Raw genomic sequence first — 24,002 nt, 5'->3', positions numbered from 1 at the left:
AGAGATGCTCTCGGTCTCAGTCCTTGGAGAAAGTCACAGTTAATGTGCTGGTTTGGTCTTAGAGACCTGATGGTTCTGCTTTTATTTCCTTTAGGAGCTTCTTCTCATCACTCCTGAGTGTTTCCTACTGTCACCATGTCCCCGACAGCTCACCGGATTGTCCCACCAGCCACCACTCTGGGTCAGACTCACTTGGGTGCTGGCTGATTTTATTGATAGATTCACTCCCTTTCTCTCACATTTCTAGTCTCTAAGGTAAAAGATGATATGCTGCTAAGGGGATGAGAAAACCGTACAGTTTCACAAGGCTGACACTCTGCACATGTCAGATGTCGGGGTTTCTTTCCCAGTCACCATATCCATTAGGATGTAAATTGGTCCCTGCAGTGACTCTGGAAGTGGGGGAGCGGTGGCCCCTCTGAGCCCGATGAGAAGTGTGAGGCCAGACTTGGGCGCAGGGTCAAGGCCAGGGTGACTGAACTCCCGGGGTCGGCGTCATAGGGGGATGGACTCCAGGGGACAGCCAGGAGCTCAGGCCTCCAAGGGAGAGGCTGGGGAGCAGAGAGTCTTTGGGAGGGCCACGGCTGGACCCCTAGGGGACAGAGACCCTCCAGTGTCCCCATGTTCGGGGGGTGGTCATGGCCCAACCCACCTACCTGGTCTGTGGGTGTGTAGTCCACCAGGCTGACGCTGTCGATTCTCTCCAGGAAGCTGAAAAGAAAGCCAGACGTGCTCGGGGCTGCTCTGGTGACGCCTCTGGGCTGAGGGGCAGATGTGCAGGGGCCCACACGAGCCCAGGGGGACGGGGCAGCCACGGGCCAGCAGGTTCCCACTTTCTTCCTGAACCTGAGCGTCCTGGGCAGGTCAGCCTCCTGACAGTCCCTCGGGGGCCAAGCCTCTGCTCTCCCTCCCCCTTTCCCCTGCGCAGGGCTGGGGTCCTTGGGAGGCGGAGCTGGTGGATGGAGGCGATGCAGGCATGTGGGAGGCACAGGGCTGGTTAACCAGTGAGCAAAGGACCACTACCCGAGGCGCGGTGCAGCAGACCGTGTGAGGACTGGAGGGGCTCTGAGTGCCTTGGGCTCTCCTGGTGGGGGGGGGGGGGGGGAGAGCGGGTCCCTGTGGCCAGGGTGGGGCTCGGTCCTGGGGAGAGCAGATGTGACCTGGACTGGGGGGACTTGGCCCGATGTCCCTGCCTAGACAGCTCGGGTCTACTGCTCCGTATCTGGAGTAAAGCCATGGTGGGCCTTCCTCCCAGCCTGTGTGCCCTGAGCTTCTTCATGGCGAGGGGGGGCACCTCCCCACGTCCACATGGCCCCCTCCCCAGACAGCTCTGCAGGCCCTTGAGCTGCTCGCAGGAGGAGAGGGGCGTGCAGACGACCCCGGAGGTGCCACAGGAGGGGACCCCTGAGAGCTGAGCCTGGTTTGAAAACCACAGTGCAGTATGGCCCAGTTCTTGTCAGCCTTGCATTTGGTGGAGTGGAGGGCGCCATCTAGCAGCAGAAAGACTTGAGTCTGTGATGAAGTGGGAGGGATGTCTGCCGTGGTGGGGAGGGGCTCTGGACTGTAGCCCAGAAACCTGGGGGCTCTGGTGGCGAGATGAGCCGCCTCCCTCCCCACCGCGTGGATGTAATAATTTGACACAGAAGTGGTTTGTCCTCTTGGCCAAGGACATCTAATATGAGCATGTGATATAGACACGGATCATCTCCAACTGAAAGGGCTGAAAGGAACTGAAAATCAAATATGAAGCCTTCAGCTACGGTTAGAGTGTAGGAGGCACCCGATTTCAAACAGGATGCAGACAGGGTGGAGAGGGTGGGTGAATCTATTCAGATGCTAATAACTGGTATAAGTAGAAACAATGAAATATGGTTAACAAGACCGCAAGTTGTTGAAAGTGGGAGTACCTTCCTGACCACTTCCTGACTGTGACAAAGGAAAGATGTACTGTCTGTCCCCACCCCTGAGACCGGGATGGGTGTCCAGGATTCCTTTCAGCTCTGGCCTTTAAGCACCTGAGACCTGACTGGCATCAGTGAACATTTCCCAGAGCATTTTCTAAACTGTTACTGATGCTGAATGGTCTGAGTTCATGGATTTCAAGTTTGTACAATGGAAGTAAAGTGTGAAAATGCCCCCGGATATGAATGTGTCCCCAGATGTTTGGAAGCTTCTCTAAGGAGTAAAGATTAGCTGTTGATTTCTGCCAGACTTTTGCCTTAATCTTTGGTTCAATTGGTGTATTTCCCACATGTTGTAGAAGGACTTCTTCAAATTGAGGCTCTTAAGATAATATATAGAGAGGGGAGTTTTAAAAGGATTTTCCAAATCACGTACAGAATCTTGTATGACTAAAATTTAAAGGGTTGTCTCCCTAAATACGCCACTGGCCTATTATGCCGAAAAATTAACAAGATCTAAGAATCCCACTTGTAGACCATTCACCTCACTAGATACAGAGTCACAATAACAAAATACAATTATAAAAAGTCACCCACCCTCCCCCCGCCCGGGACTTCCCTGGTGGTCCAGTGGTTGAGACCATGCTCCCAATGCAGGGGGCCCGGGTTCGATCCCTGGTCAGGGAACTAGATCCCATATGCCGCAACTAAAGATCCTGCATGCCACAACTAAGAGTTTGCATGCCACAACTAAGAGTTTGTGTGCCGCAACTAAGACCTGGCACAGCCAAATAAATAAATACTTTAAAAAAACCTAACCCCCATTATGGTCACTTTAAGAAAAGCAATTTACTTTTATTTCTTTTCACTGTTTCCTGTTACAGCTGAGGATATTTGTGTTTACAGAAGTGTTTTTATTCTGGCCACTGGGATCCCCCTCTGCTCCACGTTGGCATGAAACAGCCATTCACTGTTCATTTTTCATCTGTCTGCCACCCCAGTAACTCAAAGCTGCAGGGTTCTTATGGGCGGTGGAAGGGGCATCGTGAAAAGATGAAGCTATCCTATTAAATGCCTTTGAACAACTGAATCTGAGGAAAAGCACCAACATTTCATTAAAATGTACTTAAAATGATTTCTTTTGTGAAAAATGTAGCAAGTCGGAGCTCTGTCAAGCCAAGTAGAAACCTTTTTTCAGCGTGTTATCGAAATTCACTTCATTTTGCTTATTTACTTGATATACAAAATACTGGAGGAAAATGTTATCAGTAGTGACAGACCACCAGCCTGATCTAATGTGCAGCAGGGCTGAGATCCAGGCCATGTCGGAGGTGGTCCTGGGACCAGAGCCCTGGCATCAGGACTGCAGCGACCCCAGTGGTCGAGTGACCACGTGCCCTTGGACGTCTGAGAAGCACTGTGCCTTTTCCTCCCCTGCCCTGGGCTGTCCGCTCGAGTCACCTGGACGGCACACCTGGTGACTCACATCCTGCTCCCACCCTCAGGGAAAAGTCCACACTGAACCTGGCCTGCGAGCCCTTTGCAGTCCTTCACATCTCTTTCTTGTTCTTCTTGTTATCAAACCCTCCACCCCAGTCAAATCCCCACACGGTTTTAGGCTTTTCAGACCTTTGTGTAATCCCCACTTTTTTTTTTCTTTGAGGCCTCAGATTGAACCCAACCTCTTCTAGAAGCCGATTCTATAGAACAGAATTGACAGCCCAGAGATAAACCCACACACATATGGACAACTAATTTATGACAAAGGAGCAAAGAACACACAGTGGGGCTTCCTAGGTGGCGCAGTGGTTAAGAATCCGCCTGCCAATGCAGGGGACACGGCTTCGATTCCTGCTCCAGGAAGATCCCACATGCCGCGGAGCAACTAAGCCCGTGAGCCACAACTATTGAGCCCATGTGCTGCAACTACTGAAGCCCCCGTGCCTAGAGTCCATGCTCCGCAACAGGAGAAGCCACGGCAATGAGGAGCCCGCACACCACAACGAAGAGTAGCCCCCACTCACCGCAATTAAAGAAAACCCGCACACAGCAAAAAAGACCCAACACAGCCAATAAAATAAATAAATTTATATATATATAAAAAAAGAACACAGTGGATAAAGGATGGTCTCTTCAATAACTGGTGTTGGGAAAGCTGGACTGCCACACGGAAAATAACCAAACTAGACCTCACACCCTACACAAAACTCAAACTCAAAATGGATTAAAGACGAATGTAAGACCTGAAATCATAGAAGAAAACAGGCAGGATGCTCTTTGACATTGGTCTTAGCAATATCTTTCTAGATACGTCTCCTCAGGCAAGGGAAACAAAAGCAAAAGTAAACAAATGGGACAATAAATAAAGAACTCACATGACTCAACAACGAAAAAACAAACAACATGATTTAAAAATGGGCAGAAGAGCTGAATAGACATTTTTCCAAAGAAGACAAACAGATGGCCAACAGGCACATGAAAACATCGCTAACCATCAGAGAAATACAAACCCAAACCACAGTGAGATATCACCTCATGCCTGTCGAATAGCTATTATCAAAGGCAAGAAATAACAAGCATTGGAGAGGATGTGGAGAAAAGGGAACCCTGTGCACTGTTGCTGGGACTGTAAATTGGTTCAGCCACCATGGAAAACAGTATGGATATTCCTCAAAGAATTAAAAATAGAACTACCACCCAATGATCCATCAGTTCTGCTCCCGGGTATTTATCCAAGGAAAATAGAAACACTAATTCAAGAAAATATCTGCACCCCAATGTTCACAGAAGCATTACTTATGATACCCAAGATACAGAAACAACCTTAAGCATTCATGGACAGATGAATGGATAAAGAAGATATGGTATACACACACACAAACACGAATATTATTTAGCCATAAAAAGAAGGAAACTTTGCCATTTGGGACAACATAGGTGAACATTGAGGGTATTATGCTAAGTGAAGTAAGTCAGATGATTTCACTTATGTGTGGAATATAAAAATAAAAAAATAAAAAACCCAAAATAAATGAACAAACCAAACTAAATAAAAACAGATACAGAGAAGAGAGTAGTGGTTACCAGAGGGGGGAGAAGCAGAGGGAGGGTGAAATGGGTGAAGGGGATGGACTGTGGGGAGGGATGGAAACGAAATTCCTGGTGTTGAGCTCGCTGCAGTGTACACAGAAGTACAGGCAGAATGCTGTAAATATGAAACTTCTGTGTCATAAACCAATGTTACTTCAAAAAAAAACCAATTTTAATCCCCATGGACGCTATAATCCTGCCTTCCGCGTCGTTACTGGTTCATGATTTGATCAGCACAGAACATGCTGTACATGGTGACTTCCCCCTTGTATAAGCTGAGAAAACACCAGTGTGTAAAGAGCATTAACCTTGCTCATCTTGGTGACTCTCTCACACCTGTGTACACTTGTGTATTTTCCTTTTTGCTTGTGCCTTATCTACCTAACTCCACTGAGGGCTGTTTAAGGCAGAAGCATGTCTTTTATTTCTAAAAAGAAGTCCCAGATAGGCAGCACCTGACCCACTTCAGTCTAAATCTTTTACTGTATTCAGTTGTTCTGAACAAACACCACTGAATTGTTTATCCTGACACCATTCAGGAGGGAGGGAGGATGTATAAACCCTGAAGAGCAGGAGCAAACATCTCAGTTTGGAGAAATGCAATGAAGGAAGAGGACACAGTGGTCCTGAGGGTATATCTGGGCTCTGCCGATGCCCCCACCCCACACCCCACACCCACTGCGACGCTGTCACCGGGGAGCTCTGGGCATGGTCATGAGTGACAGCACCCAAGGGAGGTCTGCATTCACGCCCACTGAGCTAGGTACCACCCGATGCCCAGGAACCATAACTGAGACTCACTGGACCTGCCACAGCTGGAACCTACCATCTAGTCGTAGGAAAACGAACCCGGTAAACCAGGCAGGCACTGTCTCATTCCAATCAGTTGATAAAAAGTAAGAAAAGAAACAGAGGCCTGCTCATCAGTTTGTTCTATGTCCACGGGCTTGCAGCTTTTTGCTAATTGCACCTGAGGTCCTAAGCTTTGGATTTTCGCAATAAAAACACCTCCAAGAGGGTGTCATGCCTGTTGTACAGGAGGAAACTAGAACATGAGGTGCCTCACTTCTGTTCAACAACGGAAGGTTGTCTGGCTGACCTAAGGACCACGTTCAGCGAATAAGTTTGTCAGACTGATGCTTACTTTAGGTGGCATTTTTCCAAATCAAAGATAGCAGGATGGACACACGGCGCCCTTACCTGAAAGGCACACGCATGTTAAGCCTCCTTCAGGAAGAAGCAGCTTTAGTAAGAAAAGTCTCCAATAGTGCACTTATCATCTGAACTGAAATAAACTAAATAGTTCATAAAGTAAACTTAAAAGTTTACTCTAAATCCATTTAGAAACTGCATTTGAAGAGAAAAAAATACAGAGGAGAAACGAGCAAAAATTATACTAGTAGTTGCAAGGAAGATGAACCATTTCCTTGTATGTTTAAGCTGGATCCTTTTGGAAATTCTGTCTCGCTTTAGGCTAGGCAAGTTTCGATGTGAGGAAGAATCTTGTCGCCACGAACTATTACAGTAAAGAAGTGACAACCCGGGCTTCTAGAAATATGCATGCAGACAGAAATTCAGGTGCTAAAGGTGAGTCTGGAAAAATACTATGCTTTCTGAACAAAATCAACCTTAAATAGCTTTATAAAAATCATGTATACGCACATGCAATAACATGCAGTTTAAAATGATTTATTTGACAAACTTTTTTGGTTCATATTCCAGCATTTCACCAACTGCAAAAGTGAGGAAATAATTCACCGGCCTGGTATGCTTTTGAAAATATTTATGTTTCATAAAAATGTACATTCATGTAGTTTGAAACGAACATATTTTAGGAAAGGTCAAGCATATATAAGCATTGTTTAATCTCACAAAATATATTAATTTTGCTGGGAATATCTGCACTATAAAAGGGTCCTCAATTTACCGAAGGATCAACACCAAGCTATTTTTTAAGTTGTAATGACTTTTTCAGTCTAAAGAAGGGTTAAGAATCATGCTGTGCTCACAGCTGCCTCTGGGCAACCATGTGAATGAGAGGAGTCACGGAAAGGGACTAGTTCTAGAAAGACGATTTGGGGTAGATGACTGGCAGGCATCCCTTACGGAAGACTGTGGAACAACACCCAGTCAGACATAAAGACACTTAAATAGGAGGGTCAGTCCTCATCTGCACACAACTCGTCATTTTTTTCCCCCTTAAACACACACTTTGATACAGCAGGACACGTTATAATGGTGAATACTTGGTTCTCAATCTTTCGAAGGGCTTGCAAGAGTCCCTTTAATTATTTTCTGAAATACTGGAATTCTCTCTTGGAGAAATCTTCCAGTGAAGGGAAGAGGGAATTAAAAATATCCTTAAGTATTTAACCTAGATTAATATGCTCACCAAGGCAAAAGCAACTTGCTGTATCCATGTTTTGAGGCTCTGAGAAAGTGGTGGCTTCAGGCTCTAGTTTTCTGCTTTTACTTTACACACAACCACTCTAGAAAGAGCACAGCTGGGCTCTGGCCTGAGGGGGCCGAGCCTGCTGTCTGACCCTGCCAGACAGATGGCTGCATGTATGTGTAAGGGGTTTGCATGGCTAAGCCAAACATTCCAACTTGTACTTACAAGGTTTTAAAAGAGCTGTCGCTTTAAGACAAGATATTAAATGCAAATATTTAGAACCTAAAATGCAGTTCTAATTTTATTTCTATTTTTGATTCAAATCAAAACAAAACGTACACACACCCAGTCCCAGGGCTTTCTCAAACCAATCAACAGTTCTTTGGCAACGTTAGAGTAATGAGACTGTCATGCTAATTGGCATACTTTAAAAAGAAGTCTAATTAAAGTCTAATTAAATAGGAAAATAACTAGAAATGTGAGAGAAGTTCACCTGGAAAAAACCGTCACATGTTAAACCTTGTACATCTTAAAATCATAAATGAACAATTTTCTCTTATGATAAATGGAAGTTATGTGGCATTTTTTTCCAGTTATAAAAAGACAACTGCACTCGAAAAATTTATAGGACATAAACAGTAAGAGAGTATTACACAAGAAGGTCCTAAAGTACTTTTAGTGTAAGTTAAGAGAACAGGCTAATGGTCACCTGTAGTCTGGATCTGATGGCAATAAACAAAGGGTAAACAGAAGAACACTGCCCATGAAATAAGTCTCCAAATGACGTGTTGATAGCCCTGTAATCAACCTACTCACCACCCGTCAATTCTAGATATCAATTACACAAAGTTAAAAAGAAAAGCTTCAATTTTGATAATTTCGGGCTGAAAACTGAATACACGGGAACTAGAGTTTTGACCAAATAATTGAGAAAGATTAATATACTCCAAATTAACTAGATCTGTTAAAAGGCAACTATAAAAATACACGTGATCACAAGTTATAGAGAACTTTCAAATCCAGTTAAGAGTGGAGAAGGCCTCGGACTTCTTCGTATATCTGGGGAGCACTGTAAACCCAAAGGTAGAGCAGTTTAGCATTCTGGCCGGTTCCGAGTTTCTAGTGCAGAGAATCCGTCTTCGAAGGGGGCTGCGGCCGGGACGCCTCAGAGCGGGTTCCGCGGTCACACCTGGTCTCGCAGGCGGGCCAGCCTCTGGGACAGTTCGTCCTGCTCGGCCGAGGCCACGCTCGTGCCCACGGAGCCGGTCTGGCCCTGCGGCAGCTCCATGTTGAGATCGAGGCCGGCCTCGTCTGCCATTTCCTGCAGCAACATGTCCACCTGGCCTTGGGGAGTGGTCAGCGTCGTCGTGCTGCTCATCGTGTCCTCCATCTGCTGCGTCTGCACGTCCAGCGTCTCGAACTGGTGCTCGAACTTGTCCATCAGGGCGGAGATCTTCTCGAGATTCATGGTCTTCAACGTCGCGTCCATCGACTTGACCACACCGGCCATCGACTTGGTCACCTTGCCCATCGTCACGGCTGTCTGGACCCTGGCGGCCACCGCGTCCACCCGCGCGCTCATCCTCAGAAAATTCACCGCCTGGTTCTTCTGGCGAATCGCGTTCTCGGCGTGAATCCTCGCAACTTCCATGTTGCCCTTCTGAATGGCCTTTTTAATCTTGGCCTTTTCGGCCTTTTCCTCCTTGTCGCATTTTTTGGCACTCCTGCCTAGTTCTTTGGCCGCGAACTTTAGGTTGAACAGGTGCTTCTCCATGTTAGACATGCTCGGACAGCTACCGGGGTCCGCGGCCAGGGCCGAGGCGGAGGCCAGAGGAGGTTGAAGAAAAAGTCCACTCCCGGCCGCAGCTCCTTTGTTTTGGTCTCGCTTCCTGTTTCTGCCTCCGGTTGCGCAGACGATGACGTCATCGGTCGGCGCCGGGGAGGGGCTGGAGGGACGTACGGCGTCGGGGGCGGGGGCCCCGCTGGACGCACGGCATAGGGGGAGGGGCCCGCTGGACGCACGACGTAGGGGGCGGGGCTCTCGGACCTGGATCACGTGGACTTCGGTCCCGCTGGCCGGCTGCTGCAGCTGACCCGGGCGCTCGCCGAGTGCCCCCAGTCGTTAAAGTACTGCAGCATTAGTAAATTCACAGAAATGCGTGTCCAGACACTTTCTTAGGCACAGAGAGGACTGTCTGGAGCTACACGTAAAAAATGGCCAAATTTGGCGGCCTGAGGTGTCCGGCCAGAGACTGGAAACCAGGAAGCTGTCCTGAGGTCAGCAGACCACAGTCTTCTCCATCAGCAACGGCAACTTGCTCCTTCTCAGGGGGAAGTAGGCCGTTAATAATTAACAGTACAAAACAAAACGTTGTATCACTGACCTGTGCCTCAGTCTTTGAGGACAATCTGGCTGCAGCCTGTGACATCCGTCTACTGCAGTGGGTAAAAATACCTTCCAGTCCGTGGACCACCTCATATATGCTGGGGCTGAAGCTCAGCTTGTAGGTGAGTTGCCAGCAACTACCATCCAAAATTCCTTCTGTGGTTTAGTAATAAAGACCCATCTTTTGCTGATATGATTCTATTTGATATTTTATAAATATCCAAGGAACTTCACTCACATTTCACTTTGACAGGCAAAATTGTCATTTTAAATTATGCAGGCACGGGGACCCACACCCACTGGCGTAGATCAAATCTGTCACTTTGTATTATATCCTTTAGAAGTGCAGGTTTTCAGATGGCAGCAGCCTGTGCTGTTAGGAAGATTCCTCCTGTACAGCAGTAACAACATACAAAGCCCCAACCTGCCCTAAGGAGCCAGGCTGAAAATGAATCTGAGGATAATTCTGTCTGAGGTAGTTTTAACCCAGAGTCTCACCGTCCTTTTGGGCCTCGTGTGACCGTCAGCCAGTGGAGCTGTTGGTACGTGCATTTCCCTAAAACACAGCTCTGGTTCTGTCACTTCTCCAAAACCTGAGCAGAATGGCACGTGGCGAACATAGTCCCCACGCTCCCCCTTCTTGCCCTCCCCACACAGTCAAGCCAGACTGAGCCTGGAGGCTGAACACCATTTGTGTCACTTTGTCAGTGCGGACGAGGAGGAGCAGTCCTCCCTCCGAACACTGTCCCTGCTGCCTGGGCTTCTAGTCCTTGCATCTCTGCCTGTTGCGATCCTTTCCCTGCTCAAAGCTGCTTCTCCAGGACCCCTGCATGCTGTCTCTTGCACTCCGCACCTCCACACAGCACATATGGCAGACCACCTGGCATGGGGTCCGGGTACCTATTATATTACGAAACATGGAGGCAGAGAACAGCCTTATTCCTTACCCCAGGGAACCCAGCACACACTCTGCACAGAGCAGGCATTGAACTTACTGAGGCTTTGCTGAATTGAACATGGCTGAGAGGGGCTAGGACATTACCCTTGTCAGTAGCTTAGCCAAGATTGCTTTTTTGCCTAAGGCAGAACTCTTTCTTCACATGAGATTTCTAGAAACAGGATATAAAAGACCAATAATGGGAAGAAATCTGTTTAAAGTGGGGCTTAGAGGGCCCCGCCTCCTCTGCTGCTCACCCACTGTCCCCCCACCCCGCCCTTTCTTTTGGGTCCCTTGAAGTCAGCAAGCCAGTTCCTTGAACATGACCTATGGCCTGTTACATTAGGTGAGAGGGTTTGGAGTATAAGCATGAGAAACTCTGACAGATTTATGAGGATAATAACTAATATATTAAGTCCTGATGTGCCGGGTTGTTCTGACCACTTCACACGAACCGACTCTTGTCATCCTCACAAACCCTGGGAGGTCGACACTGTTAACACCTCCATCCACCAGGCCAGGGAACTGAAGCACCAGACACTAAGCAAAGCAGGATGAGAACTCCACTATAACTTAACTCAATGAATCCTACTAGAAATCATTTAAAACTTCTATTTAGAATGTGAAAAATCCTGTAACAAAGCAGGATACTTCTTACCACTTCTCCATTTCTATAATTACTATGATAGCATTCAGTTTCTCTGAGACAGTGAACATCTGTGGTCTAAAGGAGGCCAAAGCTAGGTATTTGGAAAAGCAGTGTCACCTTTAAAATGGTTTTGAACTAAGTCATCAGAAACAAGGTGTCTCAACTAAAATATAGTGGCCATGCTTTCTTGTTCTATTTGATGGACTTGGGCTGGACACTTTCAGCTCACGCCTGTTTCCACAAGTACTACCTGGCTCAAGGCTCAGGATGTAGGGTAGGGGGTGAGGGTGGGGACAGGTAAGTAATCCACACATGTGATGCATGTATACTGTTCCACAAAGCAGAGGGGTGCATTTCCCCTGCATTTCTTCTCACGGAAGGGTCCCCACAATTGGGGCACAGAGGTGCTGGCTGAACTTTCCTGATAAATTTGCCTAGTGAGGCTAGGTTCTAGCGGATATGGATATTTCTACTCCAGGAACCACGAGGCTGCCATGGGGCATGTTTAACCGTGCCCCAGCCAGGATTAACATCTGGAAAACAATACTTAATAGTAAACCCTAGCACACTGCAGGAGAGACAAAATGTATTTTCAGAGCTGTTTAGGGGTTAAAAGAGAGTTCAAGAGCTCCCTGAATTTCAGCTTACACTAATGGAGGAAATGTTGCAAATTCTTCAGTGTCTTTCACATGAAATAAAGTAAGGAAACAGCACAGGTGGCATCCACTGTGTTGCATGCCTGTCACAGGGTCGGGATGCAGGTCCCTCCACCTCCCAGGTACTGGCGAGGAAGCTGACCTAGGACAGGCCAGTCTGAGCAGCAGGGGGTCAACCGCAGGCTTCCCGATGCAGACAGCCTTCTGGGGGCCACCCTGTCATCAGAGACCAGATACACTCCTTGTGTTCAGATCACACTACGTGTCAGAGGAAGAACTGCAGTGAGAAACGGGCCCTCGGATCTGTGCTCACTTCACGCCATTTCTTATTTCAGAAGGGACATGAGATGTCATTAAACGTGGTCAATTGAGGGTAATAAAATGTATCCTGTTTTGGAAAAATGATCTAAGTCTTGTCAGTTTTAGAAGAGGATATATTTAGTCACTGCATACATCTTAGCAGAGAGTCACAGCAAAGCGATTTCTTTCCGAGCCCTGGGAGCTGGTATGAGGAATCCTTCATTCCTTCTCCTCAGAAACAATGCCCGGCCTCGAGGTTCACACTGACAGAGAAAACAATGCCCGGCCTCGAGGTTCACACCGATGGAGAACAGTTTGGGAAGCACCTTGCACCACGCACTTAACTGTGGTCATGTGAATGGAATTGTTATCTAGCACACGGGAGTTCCATCTGTGCTTAGTAAGCTCACATAAGGCCAGAATGAAGCTTGTATTTGAAAGGTAGCTTTCTGTTGCTATCAGGGAGTCCAATTATTATGTGATCAATGGAGTTTGGTGTAAGGAAGAACGGTTTTACTTTCCTCCTTTGTTGAAAGCTTTCTTTGATGTGAAATTATCAAAGGGCAGCTTCCTCACTCCCTGAATCTTACTTCATAGGCTGTAATTACACGTCTTGATATTGTGAACACACTCTCACTGTTTACTGGAAGGAGGGAGGTCCTTGTGTGATGTGCTTTTACTAGAGCAGCTCGTTTTCTCTGAGCAGAAGTGAATGCTTCTGCTCGAGAGAAGGCTAGGTGAAAACAGGAACCAGCATTTCATTCTGTTAGGGCTGAACAACAGTCACTGTCTGGACAGGCCACATTTTCTTTCTTCTTTCATTGTATGAGGGACATTTGCGTTTATTCCACTTTCTGGCTATTTTGCATAATGCTGCTATGAACAGATATTGTGTCTTTATCTGAGCTTTAAAGAAAGATGAATTCTGTATACACGAGAATGAACAGTTATAATGTAAAATCCGTTCTTGTAACAGGTGCTTTTTGAACACCTACCATCCAAGCACGGCGGGAAACAGCCAGCAGTAGTCCACTGACCCATCCATAATGGAGAGTTTAAAACACCTGATTAGATTTATTCATTCATTCAACAAATATTTAATGAGATGTTACTGTGTCAGGCCCAGTGTGGAGAAGAACAACTCAAAATCCCGCGGAAATAGCTTCTTATAAAATTACCTGCCAGCTTCCATAAAGATGATTTTTTTTAGAAATATCAAGACATCTTTTCAGGATGGGAATCGTATTTTGAATCAGTGTTTTTGTTTTTCCACTTCTCTTCTTCCCTCTTCTCTCAGCAGTGTACCTGTACTGCCACCTCACCCAGCTCAAGCACACAGGTGAGACAGAGATCCTTTTATAGGGTCAGGAGCATTCACTTCTGTGGAGTAATCGTTCACCACTTTTCAATGGAGTATCTCTCAGAGTCTCAGAGTCTCTCTTTCGCTTTTTTCTTGGTATTAAATAGAAAGGCCTGAAATCGGGCAGATTCAAGTGATCATCAGTCTCCACATTAATTTTACTGCCGTGTCCAAATTAATTTAACAAGCCAATTGCAACAGAGGGTCTCAGAGTGCATTTAAAGTGCACAATTCGATGTTTTTTTTCCCATACACCCAGACTTGTGCAACCAGCTCCATGATCACTTTTAGAATGTGCATCACTCCAAAGGGGTACCTGGTACCCATCAAACAGGTCCTCCTCATCTGCCCCCTCAATTCCCTTCAGCCCTGTGAAACCCTAACCTACTTCCTGTCTCCACAGAAATACTTATTCTGGGCGTTTCATAGAAATGGAATCACACAATATGTGGCCTTTTGTGTTTGGCTTTGACTTAATATCAAGTCTTCAAGGCTCATCCATTTTGTAGCATGTCAGTGCTTCATCCTTTTTATAGCTAAATAATATGCCACTGCATAGACAGACCACGATTTGTTTATCCCTTCATCAGCTGATTTGGATTGTTTCTGTTTTTTTGGCTGCTGTGAATAATGCTGCCATGAACATTGGTCTTAAAGGTTTTGTTTTTGGGTTTTTTTGGCCGCTCTGAGTGCCATGTGAGATCTTAGTCCCCCGGCCAGGGGTAAAACCCGTGGCCCCTGCATTGGGAGCTCGGAGTCTTAACCACTAGACCGCCAGGGAAGTCTCTGTCTTAAAGTTTTGTTGTAGATGTGTGTTTTCAATTCTGTTGGGTATATACTTAGGAATGGCTGGATCATATGGTAACTCTATGTTTAACTTTTTGTGGAACTACCAGACTGTTTTCCAAAGTGGCTGCACCATTTTACATCTCTACCAGCAGAATCTGAAGGTTCCAGTTTCTCCACATCCTCACTAACATGAGTTTTTGTCTGGCTCTGATTCTGGCCATCCTAGTGGGTGTGCAGTAGTGTCTCATCATGGTTTCAATCTTCATTTTCCAGGGAGCCAGTGATGCTGGCCACATTTTCACAGCTTATTGGCCACTTATATATTTCACTGGGGGAATGTTTCTTCTGATCCTTTGCTCATTTTAAAATTGGGTTATTTATCTTTTTATTATTGAGTTGTAAGAGTTCTTTATATATTCTGGACACAAGTAACTTAGCAGATACATAATTTACAAATATCTTCCCTTTTCTGTGAATTATCTTTTTAAATTTCTTGAACCATAAGGACCTCTATAAAAAAAACCAACTATCCTGGTTTTCATTTGCAAACTATGTTCGAGGCATGAATTGGATAGAAATGAAAAGTTAAGGAGAGTGACTTCAGAATCTGAGAGAATGGGTGTCCTTGTGAAAATCCACTTATTTATAAACTTGGACCCACCCTCATCATCTTTAAAATTTACTATCTGGCAGCACCTGGCATACATTTCATGCTCACATAATGTTTGTTAAACTTTTAACCCAAAATAGTCTCTCATAATCTTTAGGTTTAAAATGTTGAATCCTGGCTAAATCAGGTAACAGCCTGGCATGGTGTAGCCCTGTGTAATTGTGGGCGGTTTTGTTTCCCCCTCTGTAAAATGGATATAGTAAATTCTCTGGGCTTGTGTGAGGATGGTATGTTAACTCGTATGATGTGCATGGGAAGTTTCTATAACAATGGAAGCTGAGAAATACAGGACACATATCTTACGTTATTCTGTAGCTGCACATCTTTTTTTTTTTTTTTTTTCGTGGCGCATCGGCTTAGTTGCTCCGCGGCATGTGGGATCTTCCTGGAACAGGGATCGAACCCGTGTCCCCTGTATTGGCAGGCGATTCTTAACCCAGCTGCACATCTTATTAATAGTTAGTAGTACAAGTGGTTTTCAATCTAAGTTCCCTGGACTCTTTCCAAGTGTTTCAAGTAATTCAGCAAATACTTAAAAGAATGGTAATAAGGACTTCCTAGGTGGCACAGTGATTAAGAATCCACCTGCCAATGCAGGGGACACGGGTTCGAGCCCTGATCTGGGAAGATTCCACATGCCGCGGAGCAACTAAGCACGTGTGCCACAACTATTGAGCCTGTGCTCTAGAGCCCGTGAGCTACAACTGTTGAGCCCATGTGCCACAACTATTGAAGCCCACGCGCCTAGAGCCTGTGCTCCACAACAGGAGAAGCCACTACAATGAGGAGCCTGCGCACCACAATGAAGAGTAGCCCCCGCTTGCATCAACTAGAGAAAGCCCGTGTGCAGCAATGAAGACCCAAAGCAGCCAATAAATAAATAAATAAATAAATAAATAAATAAATTTATATTAAAAAAAAAAGAATGGTAATAAAACCCTTCCATAGCAAAGGTCTTACGTGTCATATTATAATTTATGGGGTACTACCAGTGCGTTACTCCATGCTACTACGTTACTTTTCTGTAGACTTCTGATCACTTTTGTACTTAAGAAAATTTTCTTCCCCTTATATTTTATTATGAAAAGTTTCAAACACACAACAAACCTGAAATTTACTTGAATACCCACCACCTAGATTCTGCCATTACTATTTTACTGTGCTTTAAAAAGTCACATATCTACCCTATTTCCATCTTATCAGGATTCTCTGCTCAGGCGAGTAGTTTTTCTGGACATTTAAAAAGTCCATGTATACAGTGTGAAATCACAGAAAAAAAGGTAGTCTCTGCTCCTGGTTCCTGACACAGGGCTCCAGAAACCCTTGTAACTTCCTAAGTGATAGGAGCATCCTTTGTTCTAATGTGGTGACGCTGGGTAGGCTCCTGGATGGCTCCTGGTGGAGGGCTGGTCACCAGAAAGGCCAACCTGTGATTAGAAGCTTGGAATTTTCAGCCCCACCTCCATCCTCCAGGAAGCGGAAGGGGCTGGAGACTGAGTTAATGATCTATCATGCTGAGGTGAGGAAGCCTCCACAACAAGCCCAACAGTATGGGGCTGGGAGACCTTCCCTGCTGTGGACACATCCACGTGCTGGAAGGGGGGGCCCCAACTCCATCCGGACACAGGCTCCTGCACTCAGGACCCTCCCAGACCTCTTACGTGTTAAATCCTCTCAGAAGCTGCTTCTCGGGGTGAAGCTTCTGAAGAGGTCAGAGGAGAACCAGGCTGACCCACTTAATGCTGAGATATTTGCCATGAAGTGTACCCTTCACACTTAAAAACATTACTGCCCACAAACAGGAGCATTTCCAATGCTGCAGATCAAGAAAATGAATCTAAAGTAAATCTGGCTGGAAATGAAGGTCAAAATGAGGGTTCAGAAGCACCGAGGTAACTGACTGGATATTTAATGAGTTAACATGATAGCTTATTTTAAAATGACCTAAAAACCCACTTGAAACTTCATTTTTGTGAATAATTTCCAGATTGCCCTGAGATCCAGGCTGGTGTGAAGAAGACAAATGGGGCCCCCATGGCTCGGGCTGGGTGGCAAAGGGCACACAATGGGAAATCACTTCACCTTTCCCACTGCTCTTTTCTTTTAGGGGGATATTCTCTGCCTTCCAGGTATTCTAAAACTAATTACGTAAATGGATGTATCCGAAAGGTGAGTATCACATAAACACGTGTGTGGAAACCGTGAGAGCCTACATACACTCTGAGCTGTAGTTTCAAGTTAGATTAAGCAAAGTCTGATTTTATAAACCTGTTCTAAAGATCCAATTTTCTCTGATTTCCTTTCTCCCAAAATAGCTGTTTCCATGGCTACATAATCACTTATTATTAGCACTTAGAGGAAACGCATTTTGGGGGATAATGCAGTAGAGACTGTTTTTAATTTTCACAGTGGGGACTGGGGACCTCTGTATGAAATATAATCTCTGCTAATTTGCTCAGCTAGCTTGAGGCTGCAAAAACACTCATTTTTACCAAAAGTCCAACCCTTGAAGCTCACAATGATTGTTCCCGGGCTTCTCCAGCCAGGAGGGTCGTGCGTTGGACGGTGCAGTGCCCACCCTGCCTGCTGCAGCCCTGCTCAGGGACGCAGAGGTCCACTGGCCGGGGTGACGGGGACAAGGCTGCCTGGCTGGAGCAAACCAGTCTGCCCTGTTTCCTCTGGGGCCTGGCCTGCGGGTTACAGGGCGGCCCCTGCCGGTTAGCAGATGGGGACGGAGAGGTCGTGGGGCCTGGGCTGGAGTAGCTCCGAGAGACTCAGAACAAATCCCCCCTTTCCTGCAGGAGCCTTAGCAAGCATCCACGCCTTGCATGCCAGGTAGCACAACACAGTCCGGAGCAGCCTTTCTCATTTTTATGCACAAGGCACTTTATAACTCAGGAGCTCCACGTGCGCGTGCACCCGTGTGTCGAGGTCTGGAGAGGGGTGGCGGGTAAGAAGAAGAAGCCCTTAAAACGTATGTTTAGACTTGACTTTGGGAGGAGGACGGAGAAGAGGCAGGATTTCCGCTCTCAGAGTCCTCACCAAGATCGACATGTTCCCATCGGTTTTCCTGCCCTAGACCCTCCCCTCCCCCATAATGTTTCTCTTTTTAAATTGAGATGTCATTCACGTAACATAAACCTCACCATTCTGAAGTAAACAATTCAGTGGTTTTTAGACTATTTACAACCATCACTATGATTCAATTCCAGAACATTCTCAGTATCCCCAAAAGAAACCCTGTACCCTTTAACAGTCTCGCTCAACTTCCCCCACTGCCAGCCCCTGGCAATAGCTAATCTGCTTTCTGTCCCTAGGAATTGCCTGTTTCGGGCATTTCACACAAATGGACTCATATGCTATGTAGCCCTCATGCCAGGCTGCCTTCTCTGAGCCTCACGCTTTCAAGGTTCATCCAGGTTGTGACACGCATCGGTGTTTCATTCCCTTTCATGGCCAAATAAGACCCCACTGTGTGTCTGTTCATCCAGCCCCTTTCATCGCCATTTGGGTTGTTTGTGCTTTTTTGCTACTGTGGATAACGCTGCTGTGAACATTCGTGTACAATTTTTGTGTGGATGTATGTCTTTAATTCTCTAGGGTGTATACCCAGGAGAGAAACTGCTGGGTTCCTCTGTGTTTAAGCTTTTGAGGAACTGTGGCAAGACCATCCTTGGATTCTTCACTGGCAGCTCAGCCCCTGGGAAGTGGGTCTTCCCCCAGATATTCCCATGTTTCTGCCATATCTGAAATGGCTTCAACAGGGCTTAGAATGAATCCCTTCTTAATTAGCATTTGGGCTCAAAACACAAGACTACTGAGCAGACAAACATAGTGACTTAGAGTCACACCAAGATGTTGGCAGATCTTTTCTCAGAGATTTTAGAAGAGAGAGGAAAAGAAGACGTGTCAGAGCTCTGGACTCTGCCGGGGCAAAGCTCAGCGCCCCACTGGCCCCAAGCTGACAGTTATTTCCAATAGCCCTGACTTCATGCGAGAGCCCCAACCCGAGAGCCGGGCCTTTCAGGAGGAATAAGACACACTCCCCGAAGAACAGGAAAGCTGGGGGGCTGGGCAAGCATGAGCATCCTGGCCCCAGGGCATCCCGGGATGGAGGCTGACAGGTCCTTTTCCCCAAGAGTCATGGTGAGGGGAGGTGGAAGCAGCTGTGTTCCTTCGACACCTTATCTGGCAACAAAAAAAAATCTGGCACGCGTGTCATTCTAAAAAGAGTTACTGAAATATTACTTGTTTTTGAAATCCCTCACCCCCAACCTCAAAATCTGAGTGCAGAGGAAAAACAAAATCATTATTAAGAGACAAAGGTCACTTATCCAACCTGATTCCCATGCGTATTAAAATGGATTAAAAAAGCAAAGCTGGGGACGTTACGATTAACCCAGATAGTGAGGTTTAGCAGGGGGACGGCTCTCTGCGATGCTGCCAAGCCCAGAGGGAAGGGAGCAGGACCCTTGGTGTTCTATTTTTGACGACCCTGGAGTCTCCACCTCGCGCCTCAGTCTCACGCTCCGTAATTTGAAAGGACAGAACTGAAAGAAATATCAGAGCTTGGCTGCGGTCCCCACCCCCACCCCCCGGGGGCAGAACCCTGATCTCGGTCGCCTTAGGTTACCCACTGGACCTCAGTTCCCGCGTTGCAAACACAGTAGCAAGAGCTCAGGAGGGCTCATGTGTGCCAGGCACCACTCTGGGGTCTTCGGGTCTCTATTGAATCCTATATGACAACTAAACGAGAATAGAGCCCAGAATTTTATCCCCAAGGAAGTAACCTGCCCAAACTCTCTGCTCTCAGGACCAGAGCAAAGAGGTGGATCCCGACTGCCTGCTGTCAAAGCTCGTACTGCTTCTTTGTCAAATTCACTTTGCGTATTATATTTTAAAGAAAATCATTAATTCTATCGCTATGGTGAGGTTGTCTCTTTTTATAAGAAAGAGATATTCCTAATACCACACTGAAGGGTGCTGTGGTCCCAAGGCGACTTTGCTCAAGAAATACTGGGAACGACATCACACACACACCCTGTGAACCTCAAATGCAAACCTATATGAACGCTAATGTTATCTCAATCTGTGCTAGAAATCCCCTCTGGCATCTCAGCTCGACTCTCCAGACCAGAGCTTGATGGTGTTCTGCCCCCTATAAATGACATTTCCCAAGTCCCTGTCTCAATAACAGGGACACCATGACGCACCCATGGTCACCCCGACACCTCCTTTCCTCCACCTCCCTCATCTGGTCCACCACACGGCTCTGTCCCCAAGGCCCCAGGCTCACCTCCACAGCTACCACCTGCCCTGGTGCACCCACGGGTCTCTGACGCCTCTATTTCATCCTCCACGCAGCATCAGAGTGATCCAACAACCTCACTCTTCCAGCCTATGGCCACTCTCTGTGTCCAGAGGAAAATCCACGTTCCCTGGCCTGGGAGGGTGTGGCCCCACCGAGCCCTCTCATCTGTTCACAGCCACCTCCATCACCCCTGGGCGCCCATAACGCTTCCTGTCAGTGCTGGTGACATGCCCGTGCCCCCCTCCTCAAGCCCTGCCTGCCCGGCTCAGCGCCCCTCGGCCGTCAGCCTGAGCTTCAAGGGGTGAGGAGGGGCGAGGGGCCAGGGGCCAGGGGCCGGGGCGGCTGCACCCTCCTGTCCTTGAAGTCAGCTTTCACAGTGCAGCTCCGGTGGCTCTAAATAGTGCAGATTTGGTCCCAAACACTGTAAATCCCCACACTTCATGCTCTGGGACCTCTTCCACATGTACGGATTTTTAGAGTTTACAGACTTAAAATGTAAAAAAGCTCATTTCTTGCTGCCCAAAGAGTTATCTAAGACAACCTTGAAATACAGTTTTTGTTATCAAACGAGCAAACACAGCTAAAACTTGTTGATTAACCCTCTTCTGGGGACCAATATGGTCTAACAGTTATAGACTGAATCTTAAATAGTGAAAGAAAATAGGAAAATGAGTATTTCGGGGAACACCAATGAGCCAACCTCAGCACCAGAGTCCTTTTCCTTATTTCTCCTCATACATTTTTTCATCAAATATTTACTTATTATTTTGATTACCATCTACTCTTGAGGTTCTAGTCTACTTCGAATGTGTGTAGGATGATCTCATTACTTTAAGTAAGAGCTTGGGCCAGACTGCAGATGTTGATTATTTAAATTTTAATTTTGGGGCCCCTAGTCCAAAATTAAAATATAATAATGAATACCTAAGTATGTTATCATTTACACACATGCCTATGAGGCTATAGAAGGCCATAAATGACTAGAACTGAATACAAAGATCAGGGTAAAATGAATACAACTGTTCTGGTTCTTTCCTGAAACTGACTCCTGCTGGATTTTCAGTTTTGCATGTGTTAAACTCGTCTCATATTAAAAGCTGGTTTCCGCAATGAGTTGTTAATTATTGGTTCCTCGCACTTAAGGAACTTCAGGGATTCTGAGAGGGCGGCATGGGCTGGGGGGGCTGGACCCCGAGGGGCTGCACCAGGTGGGGGGGCGCCCACCCCAGGGGCCTCGCCCTCACGGGCAGCAGACTCACTATTGGGCGCAGTCGATGAGCTGGTACTCATTGGACCTCTCGAAGCAGGCCTTCACGCCTTCATCATCCCAGAGCTTCTTCACATGATCGAAGAATTCCTGAAGTTTGAAAAAGTTACAAATAAGAAAACCCATGTGTTACCATCTTCCAAAACTTAAAAGTAAAAAGAAGATGCCAAAAGCACTTGCAGGGAGCACATGAATTGTTTTCTTTGTGGAGGTCGACTCCACACATGGGGTGGAAGGCCCAGATCTCACCACTCGATCTACCGGTCATTCTTGTCCTTCCAGAAAGTTCCCCAAAGTGGAAATGACAGGTCAAAAGTTAATGACATTCACCATCAGTACAACGAAGAATTTAAAGTTCTTAGGACTCAGTAACTCGATTAGCAGAATGACCACTTCAGCTGTGAAAAAGCACTCTTGTTATAATGGCAAGGCCTGTTTTTACTGCTTCTTTTAAATTTTTTAGGTGAGCCACAATTATGAATAGACATGATTGGACAGGTGGATTAAATTCAGCCCAGAAATATTAGGTACATAAGAAAGAAACTTTTAAAATTATATTCTTTGGGGATCGTGATTTATGGTTTTTTGGCCTTTTTAGAAACTCTGAGTTAAGCATGAACCAGGATTTTTGGTTCACACACGATGCTCAGGCCCATCCCTTACGGCACCAGCAGCCTCTGAAATGGGAGCCTGCCCACCTCGGTAAGAGTGGCTTTCATAAGTTGTATTTCCAAAATTACCCAAATTAAATGAACAGCGCTATGGAACCAAATGACTATACACTAGCAGCTAAATATAAAAGAAGTTACATAAATTTTCACGAACACTGTTAGAATATTTATATCCCTTCCTACACCAGGAAGCACCGATTTCCATCTCTGCTGTGCAGGTGAGGGTCTGGGGTGACCCTGCCAGGAAGCAGCCAAAGCCACTCTCCCTAAGAATCAGCACAGATTCTCTGCAGAAAAAAAAACAACTGACTTGGCATTGTTCTTAGAGATTCATCATTCCATACAAGGGTGGATCCAAGTTTTGAGGGGCCTGATGCTTATACAACTTGTAGGCCCTCTCTGAAAAAAGAAACACAGAATTATGAATACAAATCAGGTACAAGACATGGGAGGGGGAGCAGGGGTGCCCTGAGTGCAGCTTTACCAGGTTCTAGTCCGTCCCGGCCTGACTCCCAGTGTTGGGAAGAGTTTTTAAGCTTGTGCCCCGTCTCTGCACCTATCGTGTCTGCCTGCCATCACCAACAACAAACCCACACTGCCCACAGGTGACAGAAAGGGATGCCAAGGAGAGAAGCTGGACCCTCAGCTCTTATCCTGTCCCCCTGGATTGATGCTTCCTTCCAAAATCTTCCAGGGCTGCTCCCATCACTCCAGTGAAGGAGTCTGTGGGCTTCCTTGAAAAATTTACTTCCAAGAGCCAAATGAGGACACACACACACACACACACACACCCCACACACACACTCACCACGTCTAAGAGGAACACTCTACTGTGCTATTATTGGGATGGTCCTGGAGGGCAGTGAAACCCCCGTTGCGGTGATACTGGGATTTAAACCCACCTTTCCCTCTTTGGCAAACCCCGGTGCAGTGGTCCTGGAAGAAAGTTCCTTACTGTCTTTAACACGTGTCAGAATCATTTTTCCTTTAATAGTCTGAGCAGAAGCCATTGAGACAGAGTCACAGAGGGGTGCTTGACTCAAGAAACAAAATGCCACAGCTCCTGGGGGGATGCCGACGGCAGTGGTGAGACAGAAACCGTGGGCGGTGGGATCTAACAGCAGATGCCATGGATGACACCGAGGAGACACAGCAACCTCAAGGAGACAGAACAATCTCGAGCTCCTCCTTGGGAAACAGGACGTCAGGCTAGACCAGGGCCAGGTCCCTAGCATTCTCCATGTTTACTCTTTAAGGAATAAAGACCTTCTCAGACCTTTGTGGAAAATTCCAGGGCTGCTACTGCTGTGGACTCCTCACCTTTTTATCAGGAAAATGTCAAACTTACAGAAGGAGAGAGAATGCCCCTGGGCACTCATCACCTGCAGGCAGATTCCACACTCATCATGTGGCCATTCTCTTTTATCTGTAGCTCAGACCTTTTCTCCCATCTTTATTATTTTATCGCAGTTTTTTACACCATATTATTTTTCAACATTATTTGTAAAAGACAAAGGTTTAGAAATCATAGCCACAATACCTGAATCTCAAATAAAAATGCGTAAACCAGTGAAGAAATGATTCTGTAACATCACCACTGCAGCTTTTTTAGCTGTGATCCAA

General features: G+C 46.4%; 2 protein-coding genes across 4 annotated transcripts in view; both read right to left on the bottom strand.

Moving 5' to 3' along the window:
- The window catches only part of GNAL (G protein subunit alpha L), an 80,906-nt gene that overhangs the window by 3,530 nt on the left and 53,374 nt on the right, over positions 1 to 24,002 (bottom strand). For all 3 annotated transcript variants that reach the window (XM_057698505.1, XM_057698502.1, XM_057698503.1), the window contains 2 exons: positions 21,701 to 21,798; positions 657 to 711 (listed from right to left, as the gene is read on the bottom strand). In XM_057698505.1, the coding sequence (XP_057554488.1) occupies positions 657 to 711; positions 21,701 to 21,798 (153 nt within the window). The remainder of the gene's footprint in view (positions 1 to 656; positions 712 to 21,700; positions 21,799 to 24,002) is intronic.
- On the bottom strand, positions 6,671 to 9,297 carry CHMP1B (charged multivesicular body protein 1B). The gene has a single exon (XM_057698506.1). The coding sequence runs from the start codon at positions 9,164 to 9,166 to the stop codon at positions 8,567 to 8,569; it is 600 nt and encodes a 199-aa protein (XP_057554489.1). The 5' UTR covers positions 9,167 to 9,297; the 3' UTR covers positions 6,671 to 8,566.

This window comes from Hippopotamus amphibius, chromosome 11, assembly GCF_030028045.1.
Source record: "Hippopotamus amphibius kiboko isolate mHipAmp2 chromosome 11, mHipAmp2.hap2, whole genome shotgun sequence".
NCBI classification, from domain to species: Eukaryota; Metazoa; Chordata; class Mammalia; order Artiodactyla; family Hippopotamidae; genus Hippopotamus; species Hippopotamus amphibius.
Note: the sequence above shows the minus strand (reverse complement) of the source record. Positions and strands in the feature narration are given on the sequence as shown.